Source organism: Xiphophorus hellerii, chromosome 6 (assembly GCF_003331165.1).
Source record: "Xiphophorus hellerii strain 12219 chromosome 6, Xiphophorus_hellerii-4.1, whole genome shotgun sequence".
Lineage (NCBI taxonomy): Eukaryota > Metazoa > Chordata > Actinopteri > Cyprinodontiformes > Poeciliidae > Xiphophorus > Xiphophorus hellerii.
In genome coordinates this window covers 28,104,774-28,124,116 of record NC_045677.1, presented here as the reverse complement: position 1 = coordinate 28,124,116, position 19,343 = coordinate 28,104,774, and the positions used below count along the sequence as shown (strand labels likewise).

The window sequence follows — 19,343 nt, the reverse complement described above, 5'->3', positions numbered from 1 at the left end:
CAAACCTTGTTAAAGAGAAAGAACAAAACACAGCTTTATTTTACATCTGCACAGATGGAGAACTCCGAAGAGATCTAACTAGACAAAGGAATCACCTCTCTACATATACTGTATACTGTCCTTCACCCACAGACAGAGTATCATCAACAAAACTCATACAGGTGAGAGGCCTTTTTCATGTGAATTTTTAACCAAGGAGCTAATCAGATTAATACACACACAGAGAAAAATTCAACTTTCAGTTAAAAATGGGATTTCAGACAGAATATTCTGTGCCTAATAATAATCTCTCTGCCGTCGGTCTGGTCTTGTCCCTCCGCAAGGTATGACAACTATTTACTTATCGCCTGTTGCTAAGCTTCTGACACACTGAGGCAAACTGTGAAGGCTAAAAAGAGAAACAATGACTCTGTAAGACTGAGTGAGACATAATAAACATTGTAAGATTAATATTAAATAAACTTCTAATAAAAGTAAACACACTGGGAATAATTATTTTATTCCACAATTCCTCCCTTTGTTACTCTTGAAACAACTTAAAAATAATTATTTCTATAGTAAGATGAATAAAAATAAAGATGAAAACACGTACAATAAAAAGTTTCAAAAGAGTTAGAAACTTCAAATTCCTTCATAATATGATAATACAATATACTTAGAGCAATAAAAACTTGGATTAAGTAAAAACTCCTCATTGTCGCTGTTTTTTCTGTCTTCCACCACAATTAATACACATCCCACAAGGCCTCTGTGATCCAGTGTCGCTGATGATGTCGTCTGGTTCCCTCCATGTTCTTAATGCTGCCTCAGCATCCTCTGATGGACGGCCCCGGTGGGATCGCCAGTTTTTCCTCCTAAAATTCCTAATAAACACAAAATCTCCTGATTGTATATCATGCAGTGGTTTAGTAGCTGGTGCTGGTTGGCCTCCTTGGGCCTGTTGTCTAAAGGTTTTCAGCTGATCTGCTAGAAATGCAATAATTAATCATATTATCATCACATGTGGTTAGATCTTTCCCAGAACTATCTGGGGGTCCCATCCCCATGTTTGGAGGACCTGCAAAGAGAATTTCAAAAGGACTGAGGTTATTTTTCTGACGACGTCTCATTCGCATATACATTAGGGCAATTGGAAGAGTCTGTACCCAGTTCAAACCTGTTTCTTCATATATTTTAGTTACTTTTAACTTTAGTGTACCATTTTCCCTCTCAACAGCGCCACCTGACTGTGGATGGTAAGAACAATGTTTTGTTAGATCCAGATTCAACATTTTAGACAGTTCAGTAAGTATTTGATTTGCAAAGTGTCTTCCATTATCACTAGAAATTCTTCTAGGCACTCCCAGCGGCAAATTACCTCCCTTAGGAGGATCTTTGCTACTTTGGAGGCATCTGCTGTTTGAACTGGGAACGCTTCAACCCATTTTGAAAACATGTCAACCATCACTAAACAATATTTTTTCTTTTCACATGGGGTGAGCTCAATAAAATCAATCATTACATGCTGAAAAGGTGTGTGTGTCTGGGGGTGTGCTCCTGTTCCTTGCATTTTGTGACCTTTTGCAATGTTGTTTTGAGCACAGATAATGCAGTTTTCACAAAAAATGTGAGCTGATTTTGAAAAATTTATTGTAAACCATAATTTGTCCATCTCCCTCAACATTCCTCCCTTCGAGACATGGTCAACACCATGTGACGTCACGCAGAAGGGTCTGAAAAATTTTTCAGGAAGGCAGGGATTGCATGGGATTGAAAATCTTGTAAAGTAAGAGGCAAAGGTGTCAGTGCTCTTACTTTTAGTAGTGAATGGTTGTTGGGTAGAGACCTTCTGGCTGCAGATTTTGCAGCAGCATCAGCTGCCGCGTCTCCTAAAGAAATGGGGTCTTTTGAAGTGGTGAAAGATGGCGCCAGAGTGCGGATCTCTGGATGCACTTCCATCAACAAACAATGTGAGTTCTGCATCTGAGAGCGGTTCTTGCTTCAGATCAGGTCGGGGAAAACACAGGACGTCCCATTCAGCAACACAGTCATGTGGTTGGCCTTCCACAGGTGCTGGCAAAAGAGTAGCTGGATTTAAAACTGTACAGCGTTTAATGGTTATGTTTGACATATCTAAAAGAACACAGTGGTAACGCAGCTATCTGGCAGTTGACAGATGTGCCGTCCTCTTCTCATTTAGAATGAGTGTGACAGAGTGGGGAACGAGTAGGGTCAGATCAGAATAACCCACAAGGTCTCTGGATGCTAAAACAGCTTTTTATACGACTGCCACTCGCGCACAGTGGTAGAAGCCCAGCTGTGACAACATCCAATTTGGAGGAGAAGTAGGCGACTGGTTTCAATCTGTCACCATGTTTTTGGAGCAAAACTGACGTCATACAGCCACTCCGCTCATCCACTGTCTGTGTAAACGGACGAGTTGGATCAGGAATGCCTAGAGTGGGTGCTTTTTGTAATTGTTTTTTCAGCGCTTCAAATGATGTTAATGCTTCAGATGTCCATGTAACCTTCGAGCTCATCAATAACCCTTTTTCATGACATATTTCTCTTAATGGTTTCTCAACCTCAGCATAATTTGGGATAAAATGCCTACAATAACCACACAGTCCTAGAAAGGACATTAACTGCTTCTTTGTTTGTGGGAGGGGCAGCTGAACTATTGCTGAAATGCGTTTTTCAGAAATAGTTCTGCCTTGTTCTGAAATCACGTGCCCCAGGAATGTCACACAAGGTTGCACAAACTGCAATTTGGTTTTGCTAACTTTGTGTCCATTATCAGCAAGAAAATGGAGTCATTTCAAACACTCATTTTTACAGAGTTCAGCATCAGGTGCTGCCAATAGGAGATCGTCAACATACTGCAACAGAGCACATTTCGGATGTAATGTTAGAGCTGCGAAGTTGTCATTCAGAGCTTGATGGAAAATGGTTAGTGATTCACAATAACCTTGACACAATCTAGTGAATGTGTAGGAACGCCCATTAAACTGAAATGCAAACCAAAACTGACTGCTTGGATGAACAGGAACGCTAAAAAATGCCAGATCAATTACTGTGAAATAAGTGCTTCCTTGTAGGATTTGTGAGAGAATGGTGTATGGATTTGGAACAATGGGTGCACAAGCTATCGCAGCATCATTAACAGCTCTTAAATCTTGAACAAAACGCCATTCAACAGGTTGACTTTTATCTCATCTTTTTCACAGGGAAAATTGTTGTTCTTACAGGTGAATCAGAGCATGGAACAATCACTCCTGCTGTCAATAATGAATTGAAAACAGGTGTGATGCCTTGAATTGCTTCAGGTTTTAGGGGATATTGATGTTCATGGGGTCTTAAACTTGATTTTGGGGTGATGTGAATTGGAGCTTGACCTTTAATTAAGCCAACATCATATTTGTGAACAGCCCAAAGATGATCAGGTAATGTGTCATGTGCTGGATGAGGGCTGCAGAGCTGAACAAGTGTCGGTCATGAGCTGTCATCAATCACTTCCTTTGAGGGGCGGACAGACAAATCAGCAATTAACTGCTCTCTGTACATTTGTAGAGAGGGGGAGTATTTTATTCCAGGAGAATGGAACATCCAATCAGTTGCTTCGTGGGTAGATTTAGCCAGAGGTCCTAGTGACTTCCACTTATCATCTGGATCTTTAGCCAGAGAGATATGTGGAAATGACTCAGGGACTTGGAAAAAATGTTGTTGGGCAGGGCTTAGACAAACCAGTAAGAACGTTGTGTTGTGCTGCCAACACATGTGTGTCACATGCAATGATGTGGGTGGAGAGCAGATGAACTCAACGCCGAGCTCATCACCTGGGTCTGTGGTTGTCAGTGTTGTGCAATGCAAGCGTTGTTGAGGCATCACATCAGCTGTTGGAGGCACACGGTTACGTGCTAACCTCAGAATGGTTTCAGTTTGTTGATCAGCAATAGACCATTCAAAAATGTAGAGAAGTTTTGGTAATTTAGAGAATGTGGTTGTTTCCGTTTGTTTAACCACTTGGATGCCCTCTGGTGTACATTTTAGACACAGAGACATTTTTAACATTGAATCTCGAGCCAATAGATTAATTGGGCAGACAGGTGACAACAAAAATTGATGTGTCAGTTCCTGTCCCGTGAAAGGATCAATGAGATTCAATGGTTTTGTGACTGGTTCAGGTGTTACTTGACCAGAAGCTCCCGTGGAATGAACTGTTTTTCCAGATAATGGAGCTCTAGGGAGACATTCATGTTTTATTAGAGACTGGGTGGCCCCAGAATCTACTAAAAAATGTATGTCAACACCTTTAACTTGCACTGTCAACATTGGCAACTTCTGATATGCATTTTGATGATATACCATATATGTGTGTGTGCTGGTACTTGCGGTTTGCTGAACCATGGGTTGATCCAACAGCACCGGGCTAGCTGCTGGCTCTAGTCAGGTGGAATAATGTCCTTTTTGATTGTTGAAACCACCCCGAGTTAGGAACCCTCGGCCGCGTGGGCCAAAGCCGCCACGTGGGTTTGGACGTCCTTGATGGTGGTGGAAACCTCTGCCTCTGCTTCTGTCTCGCTTCTTCTGAGGGCATTCTCGAGCCCAATGTCCAATCTGGCCACAGTTGAAACATGGATCTTGTGAGGGACCTCCATATTGATCAACTGCAGGTGGGCGGTGGTTGGAGTTCTGAGCAGTGATGTGTTGAATCAGGGTGAGCTGAGCATCTTCCATGCGCTTTTCTTTGCGGTCTTGGTTCTTCTTCTGGTGATCGTTGCAGAATTTCTCATTGTGTTGGGCATGAAGCAGAAGTTCTTTAATTCTTGGTGTGATGTCCCATCCAATGTAGGACATTTTGATTCCATCTCTGAATTCTAACCATATGATCTATTTCTGGGCCACATGGAACGTATTCTTCAGTATTTTGACCTTTATTAAAAGATCCTCCTATTTTCCCTTTTGTTTTTTTTAAATTTTTTTTAATTTTTATTTATTTATTTTATTATTTATCCTCTGATTATTCTAAATCAGCAAAACCTTTTTTAATTACCCTCTGATTTTTCTAAACCAGTAAAACCTTTATAAATACCCTCTGATTTTTCTAAACCAGTAAAACCTTTATATAGATTGTCTAAGCCTAGAACAATCTACAAAAATCCTCAGTTATTTTAAGCCTAAAATAATCTACTAAAATTCCTTCAGAGCTAAGCCTAGACTCTGAATACTGTTTTGGATTTCCTACGCCCAGGAGAATCCTTCAAAAAACCTTTTACTTTAGACTTTAGATTTTCTACGCCCAGGAAAATCTAACTCTGAGGTGTTTTAAGCCTAAAACCCTCTAAATTTCTTACATATATTTGAAAACAGCTTTTTTACCTTAAACACTGCTGGTTTGTTCTCCCCCAGACCAGGTTGTCGGATTCTGTCTCGATCGATCCACCCGGTGGAGTTCCAGAAAAGCCCTCACTCTCTGACAGGCCTGCTATGGAGACGAGGGTCTTGGTGATCAGCCCTCTCCTGGCTGTCCACCGGAAGGACGAACCGGGAAGAATCCTGTTCGTGACGCCAAATTGTGGAGCGAGAAAAATTAACAAAGTCCAAACCTTGTTAAAGAGAAAGAACAAAACACAGCTTTATTTTACATCTGCGCAGATGGAGAACTCCGAAGAGATCTAACTAGACAAAGGAATCACCTCTCTATATATACTGTCCTTCTCCCACAGACAGAGTGTCATCACCAACATTCCCAAGGAGCTAATCAGATTAATACACACAGAGAGAAAAATGCAACTTTCAGTTAAAAATGGGTTTCAGACAGAATATTCTGTGTCTAATAATAATCTCTCCGCCGTCGGTCTGGTCTGTCCCTCCGCAAGGTATGACAACTATTTACTTATCGCCTGTTGCTAAGCTTCTGACACACTGAGGCAAACTGTGAAGGCTAAAAAGAGAAACAATGACTCTGTAAGACTGAGTGAGACATAATAAACTGATTAAACATTGTAAGATTAATATTAAATAAACTTCTAATAAAAGTAAACACACTGGGAATAATTATTTTATTCCACACTAGTGAATTATTCATGCAACAGTCTGCATACAGTTTGCAAGATTAAAAGTAGTAAAAGCTGAATATTTAATATTCCGTTCTTAGTAATGTATGGAAAAACGACGCAAATATGTAGAGATGCATCAAAAGAAGAGACTGATAAAACAGGGATAGCAGCATACATTCCTAAGCAAAAAGTTATTATAAAAAGGACAGCAGATAATTTATCATGTTTTTCAGCAGAGATGTTTGCAATTATTTTTGCATTGCAATGAGTGGTGGAGGTGAAGCATGCTAAGATAGCTATCTGTTATGAAAATGTATATAGGTTGGCTAAACAAGCAGGTAAGGTAAGTGCAATTGAATGCAAAGTCTCATTCAGCAGAACAAAAATTAAAAATGATTATTGAAGATGAAATAATACATGGCAGGAAAGATATAATATAGACAAAAGAGGGAGCTGTAAAAAGTAGTAGTATAATGAATAAGAAAGAAAATATGGATAAACAAGTTGAGGATTAGGCATACTAGTTTAAATAGTGATTTAAAAATTATAGGAAAACATCCATCAGGTGATTGTTCTTATTGTGTGGACATAGAAGGAATAAAACATGTTTAGGTTCATTTTAAGTAATTTATAAGAGAAAGAAAAGAAATGGAAAGGATAAGAGGCATTTCAAAAATTATGGCTAATTAGGAAATCATCAATCACAATACATAAATCAAGCACTTATTAAATATTTAAGATACAAAATTAGCTGAGAGAATTTACTATGTATATGTGTGCATGTATATAATATAGTTACACATCCGTCCAGTTGATGGCGCTAGTACACAAAGTCTGTAAATTGCCAGTAAAGACCATAGAAAAAGAAGAAGACCGCATGGGTTAAGCTAGAGTTTTTTCGAGGACTGCCTGTTTCTTCGGCGTGATCCGGTTAGCAGGAGGTTAGAGGAGGCGTTTTTGGGCTAACTGCTAAGCTCGGGACAGACGGAGAGGAGGAGGACTGATTCGCTGAACTTCGGTGTTAAATGCGACTTAATTCGGAACATGACGACGTTGGATTTGGAAAGAAGAGACTGTAATAGTATGGAGTGTAGTGACGAGGAAGGAAGGAGTGGTCGGAATGAAGATAAAGAGTGGGAATTGGTGGGAAAGGGTGGAAAGAAGCAGCGAGCTGCTGAAAGAAAGAGGAAAAAAGGAAATGAGGAAAGCACTGAAGACACTGATAATGAAGGAACTGAGGAAGGAAAAGAAGCACCAAAAAGAGAAAATCTGAACATTATAATAAGATTTGATGAAGGAGAAGGAGTCAAGAAGATTGATCCACTTAAACTAACAAAAGCACTTAAGACACATGTTGGGGAAATTAAACATGCTAAAGTATTGAGAGACGGAAATCTTTTGATTGGCTGTAATTCTGAAGGTCAGGTTGAAAAGGCGAAAAAGCTTGGATGGGTGTGTAAAGTCAAAATTAGAGTGTAGTGGGTTGAGAAAAAAAGGTTAAAAAAATCAATAACTAAATAGAAAATACACCCCCTATTTTTCTATCGGAGTTGGTCTTGTCTTTTGTCTTTGTTTTTTTCCTGTGTGTGTAGACGTGTTTGTTGTGTGCGTGTGTCTTCTTGCCAGTGGGGGCGCTCTCGCGCCGCTGTGGGTCTAGCGAGGAGAACGAGTTTCCTGGCTCTGGGCATGCGCGGCTCAGAATAAACGAGCTCTGCCAGAGTAACATTGTTTCAACTCGCTTCCTCTGTGATCCACAGGTAAGATAGAAGGCCACTCTCATAAGCCATGTAAAATGATCTGTACATATATAAAGATTAATTTCGGAGTCTATTGTATAACTTACATGTATAATTGCAAAGTTTTGTATTGCCGTTGATCTGTGTCGGCGTGTAGCTTGCTTTTTGTTGTTGGAGCCTTGGGGATTTTTAAATTTATTTATATCACTTGATCGGTCAGTATTGTTTGGGTAGCATTATAATATTTTTGTTTCTTATAACAGTGTATTTATTTGTGGTGGGCTTGATCTCTTTTGTGGCCGCTGTAACAGTTACAACTGACAAACGTTAAAAAAAACAGTTGTAACTGACAAACGTTGGTGTGTCAGTTTACTGTGTGTTGTAGATGGAATGTTTTGTTCAGTTGGGTTATGTTAATTTAGGATTAGATTTTCTTAATTTCTTTTGCTATTATGTTATTTTATTTGAGGATTTTATTTTATTTTATTTTATTTTATTTCTTTGTGGAAACTCCGGATGTTGTTGACTGCATTTGAATTGTATTGTGGTTGTGTTTGTTTAATTGAAAATGCGCGGCTCAGAATAAACGAGCTCTGCCAGAGTAACATTGTTTCAACTCGCTTCCTCTGTGATCCACAGAAATTGGTTGCAAAGGATTCCTGTGCCTTTGCACCGCTTGATACTGGCTCAGATTCCCCTAGGTCTGGTGCCAGTAACAAGAGCAGTTGTTAAAGTGGGTGAAAAAAGAAATAATGAAAGCAAAGGAATCATAACAGGAGTGCCGTTAAGTGTTGACATGAAGGAATTAGTTGAAAATCTGAAAGAAAGAAACAAGGAAGTAAAAGGAGCACGAAGAATGACAAGGGGTACAGAGAAGATTGAAACAGAAACTGTGTTGCTGGAGTTTGAAACAAAAGAAATGCCAAGGGAGGTTTTCTTTGGCTTGATAAGATTTAGTGTCAGGGAATATGTGCCCAAACCAGTGAGGTGCTTCAACTGTCTGGAATTTGGCCATATTGCAAAAATGTGTAAAGGAAAAAGGAGATGTGCCCGTTGTTCTGGAGACCATGAATATGGTAAATGTGGAGTTGGAGTTAAACCAAAGTGCTGTAGTTGTGGAGGAGAGCATAGTGTCGCTTTTTGGGGATGCGAGGTAATGAAACGACAATCAATGATACTGTTGTTGCGCAACACCCCCCCCCCCCCCCCCTTCTGTCTCTACTCTCTCACTCTCGTACTTCCTCTTCTGAGAGGGGAGATGTGCTACCAGCTCTCCTTCTAACGGGTTAATTGAGTTTTCTAAATCTGCTGGGATTTACCCTGTCCAGAACTGAAGTAAACTCTGTTTAAGCTGGTTTCGAGAAACGATTCACCTGGTTTCTGACGGCCTACATCCAGGTGCCCCACCCTGCTTCCCCCTGTGAATTAGCCAGACTGAGCAGCCTACAGCCAACTAGTTTCACAGAGCTCACCTGTTAACGGTCGCTCGTTCTCTATTTTACAACTTGCATTTGTTATTGAACCAGGTAGGTTTTAGTGACTCGGCCGAGTCCCAAGGATGACGTTTTACATTTGGGCTACCAGCAACCTAAAAACATTTTCCACTTCTTCCTCTCCAGAATCAAACATCAGAGCTATTTTACAACCATCAAAGAACCTTAAGGTGACTCATTAACTGAATGTCCACAACATCTTTTAGATTTTCTTTATGCTAAATATTTTATTAGTAAGGCAGTTTTGCAAGGGTCAGTACAGCTTAATTCAGTAGCAGAAATAATCAAATAAGTAAAATCAATCATCTAGTCTATCTTTCCCTACTGCTGACACTAAGAACTAAAAAAGGGAACCTTTGAGAGAGACGGACGGAGTTTGGCGTTTCGAACCCCAGACCTGGCCTGATGATGAAGAAGGTGTTGCAGCAGGAGGAAGATGTTGATCGGCGAAGGCAGGGATCTCTGTAGGTCTGATGAGCTTCTTCTCCGCATGGATGGTGAGGTCACACAGGACTTGGTGCTGGCAGGAAAAAAGGCACCAGTTCTTCTTCTTTGTCTTTGCCTTTGCCTTTGTCTTCATCTTTGTCTTTGGGGTCTGAACCCAGCTGATGAGAGAAGTGCGATTCGAAGCCACAGGTTGTGGGCCTGACCGGTTGGTCTCCATGAGCAGGACAGTCTTCGGCTCCGTGGCCCCGGCTCTTCTTCAGCTGCAGAGTTCTTTGTCCGTCTCGATCTTGGCTCGAAGCTGCCCGGAGGATCCAACTAAAGGTTCCTCTTTTGCACCCACCTTTTATAGGGTTTATCCACCCATTTGGTGCGTTTGCTGTCTGCTTAGACAGATGATCTCATATCCATCACTGTCTTACAGACATTTCCTGATGTCTGTGCTAATGTCTCAGGGTTGCTCAACCTCCTGTGTCCATTGCCTGCACGACATTTTCTCTGAAACGTTTACGTTGTTCAATCTGTTTCTAAATAAGGCGTTGGTCATCTCTGCTCTCCTGTTAGTTCCCCTTTTTCCCTTAATCTTTCACCTTTCACCTACTATCTACCTCCAACATATCAGTGATGTTTAATTGCAGTTACACCTTTTTACACCATTTCAAGTTCAATGTCAAAATCACATTTATATCACATTTATTTTCTTTAGCTTCTCTGATTTAGCATTCATTTATGATTTTATAACCATAACTTATTAATTACTCTCATTATAATCTTAATGTGAGTTATTACAGATGTTTTTCTGAAAAGAAACCAAGAATAATCCCTGATTCTAATTATTTGATACCAAAGTTACAGTTACTTGTTTTTCTTGTAAGTGTTCCCACAAATGTACGTGTAAATATTATTACAAGTAAACCAATATTAATATAATTATTTTACTTTGAATCTTATCAAATTACTCAAAATGTTTAGATTTCATTCTTTAAAACTTTCATGCTTTAAAATAAGGAATAGTCTCAGCTATTTTTATAAATCTGCAGGCTGGAAACTTACTTCCTCTTTTTCCAGGAAACCTGCTCTTCCTGTTTCATGAATCTCTCTGACTGACTATGATTTCTTATGATTAGATAGAAAAAAGTAGAATTAAAGCAAAGTTTGCATGAGACAAAAACAACACACACAACCAGATTTATTTTATTGACACTTAAGTCTACGGTTGGGCCTAGATGTCACTTGAGTGATTCATTTTAAAGATAACTTTATTTATTATTACTGTTAAACTAAAATCTCCAGCATGGGGAAGTGGGATGAGCTCGGATTTTCTTGACAATACAGAAAACAAAAGTTACGCAGAAAGTAACATATGCAGAGGCGTGTAAAGTAGTTGAGAAAGAGAAACAAACTGGGAAATCTCTAACAGGAGAAAAGCAAGTAATTTCAAAAATTATGGAAATGGTTGAAAAGAAAATTGAAGAGGAAAAAAAGAAAATGGTGACTTTTATTGCAGGAGTTATAAATGCCACATCAGATGTGAAATCAAAAACGGAAAGGATTCAGATTATTGTAAAGGCAGCATGCCATAGTTTAGACTTAAAGAATATTCGGTGGGAGGACATAAGGGGAGTACTGTGTAGTCAGGCAAGTCAAGAAGGATAGTCTCAATATTGCAATGGGATGCGAGGAGTCTTCTGTCAAATGGGCAAGATTTTAAACAGTTTATTTACGAATTAAAAGAAAAACCTGATGTAATTTGTATACAGGAAACTTGGCTGAGGCCTTTTTTGGATTTCAAATTGGATGGATATATTGCAGTTAGATATGATAGAGAAGAAGGAAATGGGGGAGGGTGTCTTTCTCTGATTAAAGAAGGTATTCCGTATAAAGTTATTGGAAGAAAAGGAGATTTGGAGTATGTTGCAACTGAAATATGGGTGGAAGAGAAGGTACTGTTGGTTCTAAATTTTTACAATCCTTGTAAAAAGCTTGAGGTAAGTAAACTTGAAGAGATGGATATGAAAGGAAATGTTATTTGGTGTGGAGATTTTAATGCACATCATTCATTATGGGGTAGTGGAAAAGTAGATTATAATGGGAACATTTTAGAAGAATTTCTAGATAGTAATAATTTGGTTTGCTTGAATAATGGAAAGAAGACAAGAATTGATATAAATTCAGGCAAGGAATCTGTACTAGATCTGACATTTGTTTCTAGCTGTTTAGCTCCACTATGTGATTGGCAAGTTAAAAATAAGTCATTTGGTAGTGATCACTACATTATAATCAGCAAAATAAGGATGGGCCAGGTGCATAGGCCTGAAATGATAGGAGGAAAGTGGATATTTGAGAAAGCAAATTGGGAGGAATTTTATAACCTATGTGATAGGAAAATTTTAAATGTTCAAAATGATCAGAGTATTGAAAGTATGAACTGAGTGATTAGTCAGGGTATTTTAGTTGCTGCAGAGGAGGCTATTCCAAAAACATCAGGGAAAAATAGGAGAAAGTTAGTTCCATGGTGGAATGAAGAGTGTAGGAAAGCAGTTAGAGAAAGAAATAAAGCATTTAAATTGGTTAAAAGGTCTCATAATTTTCAACATTTAATTGAATATAAAAAGTCACAAGCAAAAGTCAGGAGAACAATAAGGAGCACAAAAAGAGAATACTGGAGAGGTTTCTGTGACACAATTGGCAGTAGTACAAAACTAGGGGATATTTGGGGGATGATCAAAAAATGGGAATGGAGTTATCCTATACTAAATAAAATTGATATAGTAGCTGTAACTGACAAGGAAAAGGCTGATATGTTAGTGAGAACATTTGTGGAGATACATAGTGGTAAAAATTTATTAGGTAATGAAATGGAGGGAAGGGAGAGAACTAAAAAGGAATATGATGGAATCTTAAGAAGAAAGGAGAATAATAATGATCTGATGAATTATCCTTTCTCTATTGGAGAGCTAAAAAGAGCTTTGGATAGAACTAGGAATAGTGCTCCGGGTAAGGATGAGGTGTGTTATATTATGCTAAAACATGTAAGTGAGGAAGTTTTAAATAAATTATTAATTTTATTCAATAAGATTTGGAAGGAGGGGAGACTGCCTTGTAAGTGGAAAGAAGCTATTATTATTCCGTTGAAGAAACCTGGGAAAGATCATAGTAACCCTGTAAATTACAGACCAATAGCTTTAACATCTAATCTGTGTAAACTGATGGAAAGGATGGTGAATGAGAGATTGACACAATATTTGGAGTCAAAACATTTAATTGCTCCTTATCAGAGTGGTTTTCGTAGAGAGAGAGGAACAATGGATCCTATTTTATGTTTAGAGGATGATATTAGAAAAGCTCAGATTAATAAGGAAACTGTTGTTGCTGTGTTTTTTGATGTGGAGAAAGCATATGATATGTTATGGAGGGAAGGGTTAATGATTAAATTACATCAGATGGGTATAGGAGGTAATATGTTTAATTGGTTATGGGATTTTTTAAGGGATAGAAATATTCAAGTTAAAATAGGATGTCAGTTTTCAGAAATATGTAAAATAGAAAATGGAACCCCTCAAGGAAGTGTGGTAAGTCCAACATTATTTTCAGTTATGATCAACGACATTTTTAAAGAATTATCCATCGGTTTTGGTAAGTCACTTTTTGCTGATGATGGAGCATTATGGAAAAGGGGAAGAAATGTGGACCATCTTATTGTTAAAATACAGGAAGGTATAGATAAAGTGGGTAAGTGGGGAGTAAAGTGGGGCTTTAAATTTTCAGTTGAAAAGACAAAAGTAATGTTTTTCACAAATAAAAAAATAGGGGTTGATAAAAAGTTGTGTTTATATGGGAAAGAGTTAGAAAGGGTTGATTGGTTTCGCTTTTTGGGAGTAGTTTTTGATAAGAAACTAACTTGGGGAAATCACATAGAACATATTATGGAGAAGAATAAAAAGGTTCTAAACATTATGAGGTGTTTAGCTGGGTTGACATGGGGTGCGAATTTCGATTCCCTTAAAAATATATATGTGTCTCTAATTAGATCAAGAATAGATTATGGGAGTGTGGTGTATGGATCAGCAGCTAAAACTAGGTTAAAAAAGTTAGATGTTATTCAAGCCAGAGCAATGAGAATATGTTTAGGGGCAGTTAAATCAACACCAATATGTGCATTACAAGTAGAGTCAGGAGAAATGCCATTATGCATTAGAAGACAGCAGCTAATGGTCAATTATTGGATAAGTTTAAAAGGACATAATGAAGATCACCCGGTTAAGAAATTATTAGGAGAGTGTTGGGAAAGAGGAAAGAAACAAATTGATAGTTTTGGGTGGGTTGGGGATGAAAGAGCGAAAATTTTTAATGTATATTATAAGGAATTTAGTCCAACTGTATTGTGGCCTTTGAGACCGACATGGATTTGGAAATATATTAATGTAGACAGAACACTAACAAATATTAGGAAAAGGAACACATTAGATACTTGCCACGAATTTTATAATCAAATGCAGAATAAATATACTGAATATTTGCAAATTTATACGCATGGGTCGAAAGACCCTAAAAGTGAAGCAACCAGTATAGCCATAGTGATTCCTGAATTAAAGATTAGTATTTCAAAAAGAACATCTGATTATTTGAGTGTATTCGCGGTAGAACTAGGTGCTATTTTAGTAGCTTTAGAATGGGTGGAGGAAACTAATAGGAATAAAATAATAGTTTGTAGTGACTCTCTATCTGCGTTGATGAGTATCGCAAAGGGACGTACAAAAAATCATCAAAATATTTTATATGAGATTATGGCGGTTCATCATAGGATATGTGAACAAAATAAAAATGTTGTATTATTCTGGACTCCTGCTCATGTAGGTATTATGGGGAATGAAAGAGCGGACAGGCTGGCGAAGGAGACAATTAAAAAAGAAGATATTGATATGCAAATAAAGTTATCTAAATCTGAAGGCAAAAGTATAATTTGGAAAGAAAGCAAGAAGATATGGGAAGCTAGGTGGGTAAATGAAATAAATGGAAGACATTTATTTAGAATACAAAATACAGTCGATGTAGAAAGGATCAGAGGATTAAACAGGAGGGAAGAGATAATTATAAATAGAATTAGAACTGGGCATAGTTTCCTAAACGGAACTCTTTTTAAGATGGGGAAACACCTTACTGGTTTATGTAGATGGTGTGATGAAGTAGAAACAGTGGAACATGTTTTGATTAAATGTAGAAAATACGAAAGTCAAAGAAGATTATTAAAAACAGAACTAGGTGTTAGTAGGGAATTGGAATTTGACAAGGTGATCGATCAGCTGAATAGTATTGAGGGGAAAAAGAAGATTTTTCGTTTTTTAAAAAACACTGGGATTTTTAAGAGTATTTGAGGTGTAGATGGTAGGAGTCAATAGAGGGCAGTAGTGCAACGTAAATGGATGCAAGCTGCCGTTAAAATCTAAAGAAGAAGAAGAAGAAGGGTTAAGCTAGAAAACTGCTGCATTGTCCCATTCCTGCTAATATTTCAGCAACCATGTCTTCAGCTCAGCATCTCAGAGAGTTTATCAGAGAGAGACTAACTGCTGCTGCCCAAGAAATCTTCACCGAGGTTGAAAAAACCATCATTTGCTACGAGGAAGAGCTCGATGCTCAGCGCAGGATGATGGGGATCAACTGGAAACCAGAAATTAAGCTACACAGAGTCGGTTCGGAGCTGCAGAGACAAAGTTCTGGTAGGTCTGGATAAAGGTGCTGATGTTTTCACTGAAGACAGCAGAGATCCGTCAGCGGCGATAGTTGCTGCAGCTCCAGCTGCTGCTAAACGGGGCTGAACAGAAACTGCTTTAGCTGCTAGCTCTGATGCTACAGAGGCTGATAGTTTTGGAGCTCAGGACAAAATGTTGCAGCACAAACAGAAAATGTGTTTACGAGTCTCTGAAAACCAGATGGAGATCATTCAAGCCCCGTGACTAAATATATTTTTCCAAGTCTTATCAGTGCTGTAAATTCTTCATTTATAAGCTCATACGTGAGCCACAGAGCTGCAGGTTGCACAGCCCTGATCTAGCAGAGCAAAACTGTAATCTTGTCTCAATCCAGCTGAAGCAAACGTGCAAAATCCTCAAGACTGTTAAATTGAATATTAATACATTTTAATATGTATTTTTTGCCATTTTGGAAACATGGCAATGTTCACAGAGCAAGCTGTCTGTTGCAAAAGAGATAAAAAGTCAGTTTTTAACATTAAAGTATTAAAATCATTTTTATTTCACTTTGCTGAATGTGTGACTAAATCAAATTTTGCTCTGTATTCAACAAGTCGTAACAAAACACATATGAACAGTCAAATATCTCCAGCAATAAATGTGGAAAGCAAAAATACCTATAATGTACATTTAAAATCATTTTTTTGTTGTAGTTATGCTTTTTAGCAGCACATCCTCCTCAGTGTGTGGTGTTGAGAGAAACTCATCCAGCCTCATCCCTCACACTTCCATTTACTAATCTAAATTTACAATCTCAGCAATAATTAATAGGTTTTCATTTTAGGCAAGTTTTTTCTACATTTTCTTGGATACACTTTCTTTTGAACATCAAGACATCTTCCTTATTAAAGAAAATGTTCTCTTCTCTTTCTTCTATTGAAGAATGGCTTAGAGAAACAAGCCACTCTGTGTCTCATCACATTTATAATCCAGACAGCCAGAATGCCATGTTTTACTGATTAAAGTTTCTACACAGTCTGATCAACTTTAAAAAGTGAGTTTACAATTAAAATTAAAACATATTGTCTTATGGTAGGATGAGTTCTTCTCTCTATGAATGCCCTGAAATTAAACATTTAATTGTAAAAAATAATTTAAAAAATCTGTATGAAACTGTATTTGTGGATTAAAACATTTTGAATATTTTTGCTATGGCTTCAAATTAGTGTGGAGGACACTTTACCTGCTTTTCCGTTAAACTCGACAAACTAATTTTAGATTAACCGTATGATGCCTACAGACCAGAATCTCCAGGAGAAACCAGGCTGATCCATGAGATAGTTATCAATTAAATTATATTAATGATGTCATCCTTTGTTCCCACAGACCTCCAACAGCCAAGTGTCTCCAATGAGGAGGAAGCTTCTCCCATCCAACAAGTCTGTAGCCTGGCAAGTAGGTCCAGTCAGGACCAGAAAGAAGAAGAACATCAGTGGACTGAAGAGGTACAGATGGAACCAGAAACAAAATTGATTAAAGAAGAAGAGGAGGAACCAGAACCTGCACTGCTCAAACATGAGCAAATAGAATATCCACTAACAAATGTAAAAAAAGAGGAACTAGATTCTTCAGTGTTTCAACATGAACAGGAGCCACCAGAACATTTACTAACTGGACAGGACCAGAAGAACCTCAGCAGCAATCAGGAGGGAGAGCAGCTTGTCCAGAAGCAGTTTGCTGCTTTGATTGAGACTTCTACTCTTCAGGAAGATGATATGAATGAAGACGAGACAAAAACAGAGCAGTTTTCCCTTCATATCTCTCCAGTGGTTGAGAGCAAAGATCAGGAAGGAAGCAGCTCCTCTGAGTCAGAGAGTCAGTCTGATACCAGTACAAAGAAAAGATCTTTCAAATGTGACATTTGTGGGAGATGTTACACACGACAGTGGTACTTGAAAAACCATTACAAAACCCACACTGGTGAGAGACTTTTTTCATGTGAAACATGCGGAAAAAGTTTCTCACAACTTAGTAATTTAAAAGTCCACAATAAAATTCATACAGGTGAGAGACCTTTTTCATGCGAATCATGCAGAAAAACTTTCAAACGAATTGGTGATTTGAGAGTCCACAAGAGAATTCATACAGGTGAGAGGCCTTTTTCATGCAAATCATGCGGAAAGTGTTTTTCTCAAATTGGTCATTTAATTGCCCACAAGAAAACTCATGCAGGTGAGAAGCCTTTTTCATGCGAATTTTGCAGAAAACGCTTCTCACAAAATGGTAGTTTAAATGACCACAAGAACATTCATACAGGTGAGAGACCTTTTTCATGCGAATTATGTGGAAAAAGTTTCTATCGAGTTAGTAGTTTAAATCGTCACAAGAGAATTCATACAGGTGAGAGACCTTTTTCATCATGACAATCCCGTGGAAAAAGCTTCTCTCAAAGGAATAATTTGAGGATTCAAATGAAAACTCTTACAGGTCAAAGGCCGTTTTGAAGCCAAACTTGTGGAAAAGTTTTCTCAGAAATTGATCATTTAGATAAACTCAGGAGAACCCACATGGGTCAGATGTGGTTTTCCACATGAAATATGGGGTGAAAAATGTCTTTCATTATGGTAAACTGAATTTCCACATGAAACAAATATATAACAAGTACATAAGAATGGTGGAGCTGGAATTGCCTAGTCCAGAACTCTCCAACCCAGTTGCTCAACATTAAATGTCCTGCAGGTTTTAGATTCATCCCTGTTCCTAGGGGCGCTGCCAGACTTCTGGGCCCTATGTCAAAAAATAAAAAATGTTTATACTGCGCAGTTGTTGTCACAATACTTACTGCTAGTGTGGAGCGAGAAAAATTAACAAAGTCCAAACCTTGTTAAAGAGAAAGAACAAAACACAGCTTTATTTTACATCTGCACAGATGGAGAACTCCGAAGAGATCTAACTAGACAAAGGAATCACCTCTCTATATAAACTGTATACTGTCCTTCTCCCACAGACAGAGTATCATCAACAAAACTCATACAGGTGAGAGGCCTTTTTCATGTGAATTTTTAACCAAGGAGCTAATCAGATTAATACACACGCAGAGAAAAATGCAACTTTCAGTTAAAAATGGGTTTCAGACAGAATATTCTGTGCCTAATAATAATCTCTCCGCCGTCGGTCTGGTCTTGTCCCTCCGCAAGGTATGACAACTATTTACTTATCGCCTGTTGCTAAGCTTCTGACACACTGAGGCAAACTGTGAAGGCTAAAAAGAGAAACAATGACTCTGTAAGACTGAGTGAGACATAATAAACTGATTAAACATTGTAAGATTAATATTAAACTTCTAATAAAAGTAAACACACTGGGAATAATTATTTTATTCCACACTAGTGAATAATTCATGCAACAGTCTGCATACAGTTTGCAAGATTAAAAGTAGTAAAAGCTGAATATTTAATATTCCGTTCTTAGTAATGTATGGAAAAACGACGCAAATATGTAGAGATGCATCAAAAGAAGAGACTGATAAAACAGGGATAGCAGCATACATTCCTAAGCAAAAAGTTATTATAAAAAGGACAGCAGATAATTTATCATGTTTTTCAGCAGAGATGTTTGCAATTATTTTTGCATTGCAATGAGTGGTGGAGGTGAAGCATGCTAAGATAGTTATCTGTTATGAAAATGTATATAGGTTGGCTAAACAAGCAGGTAAGGTAAGTGCAATTGAATGCAAAGTCTCATTCAGCAGAACAAAAATTAAAAATGATTATTGAAGATGAAATAATACATGGCAGGAAAGATATAATATAGACAAAAGAGGGAGCTGTAAAAAGTAGTAGTATAATGAATAAGAAAGAAAATATGGATAAACAAGTTGAGGATTAGGCATACTAGTTTAAATAGTGATTTAAAAATTATAGGAAAACATCCATCAGGTGA

At 38.0% G+C, this 19,343-nt stretch overlaps 1 protein-coding gene across 2 annotated transcripts; it reads left to right on the top strand.

The window, feature by feature from the left end:
* Positions 1 to 15,145: 15,145 nt before the first annotated feature.
* Positions 15,146 to 18,741, top strand: LOC116720999 (zinc finger protein 32-like). 2 transcript variants are annotated; one of them, XM_032564562.1, is made up of 3 exons: positions 15,146 to 15,428; positions 16,788 to 17,717; positions 17,802 to 18,741. In XM_032564562.1, the coding sequence occupies exons 1-3, from the start codon at positions 15,230 to 15,232 to the stop codon at positions 17,822 to 17,824; spliced, it is 1,152 nt and encodes a 383-aa protein (XP_032420453.1). In that variant the 5' UTR covers positions 15,146 to 15,229; the 3' UTR covers positions 17,825 to 18,741. The 2 variants fall into 2 exon arrangements, with proteins under 2 accessions (XP_032420453.1, XP_032420454.1); XM_032564563.1 differs by having other exon boundaries at positions 15,148 to 15,428; positions 16,788 to 17,633.
* The last annotated feature ends 602 nt before the right edge of the window (positions 18,742 to 19,343 follow it).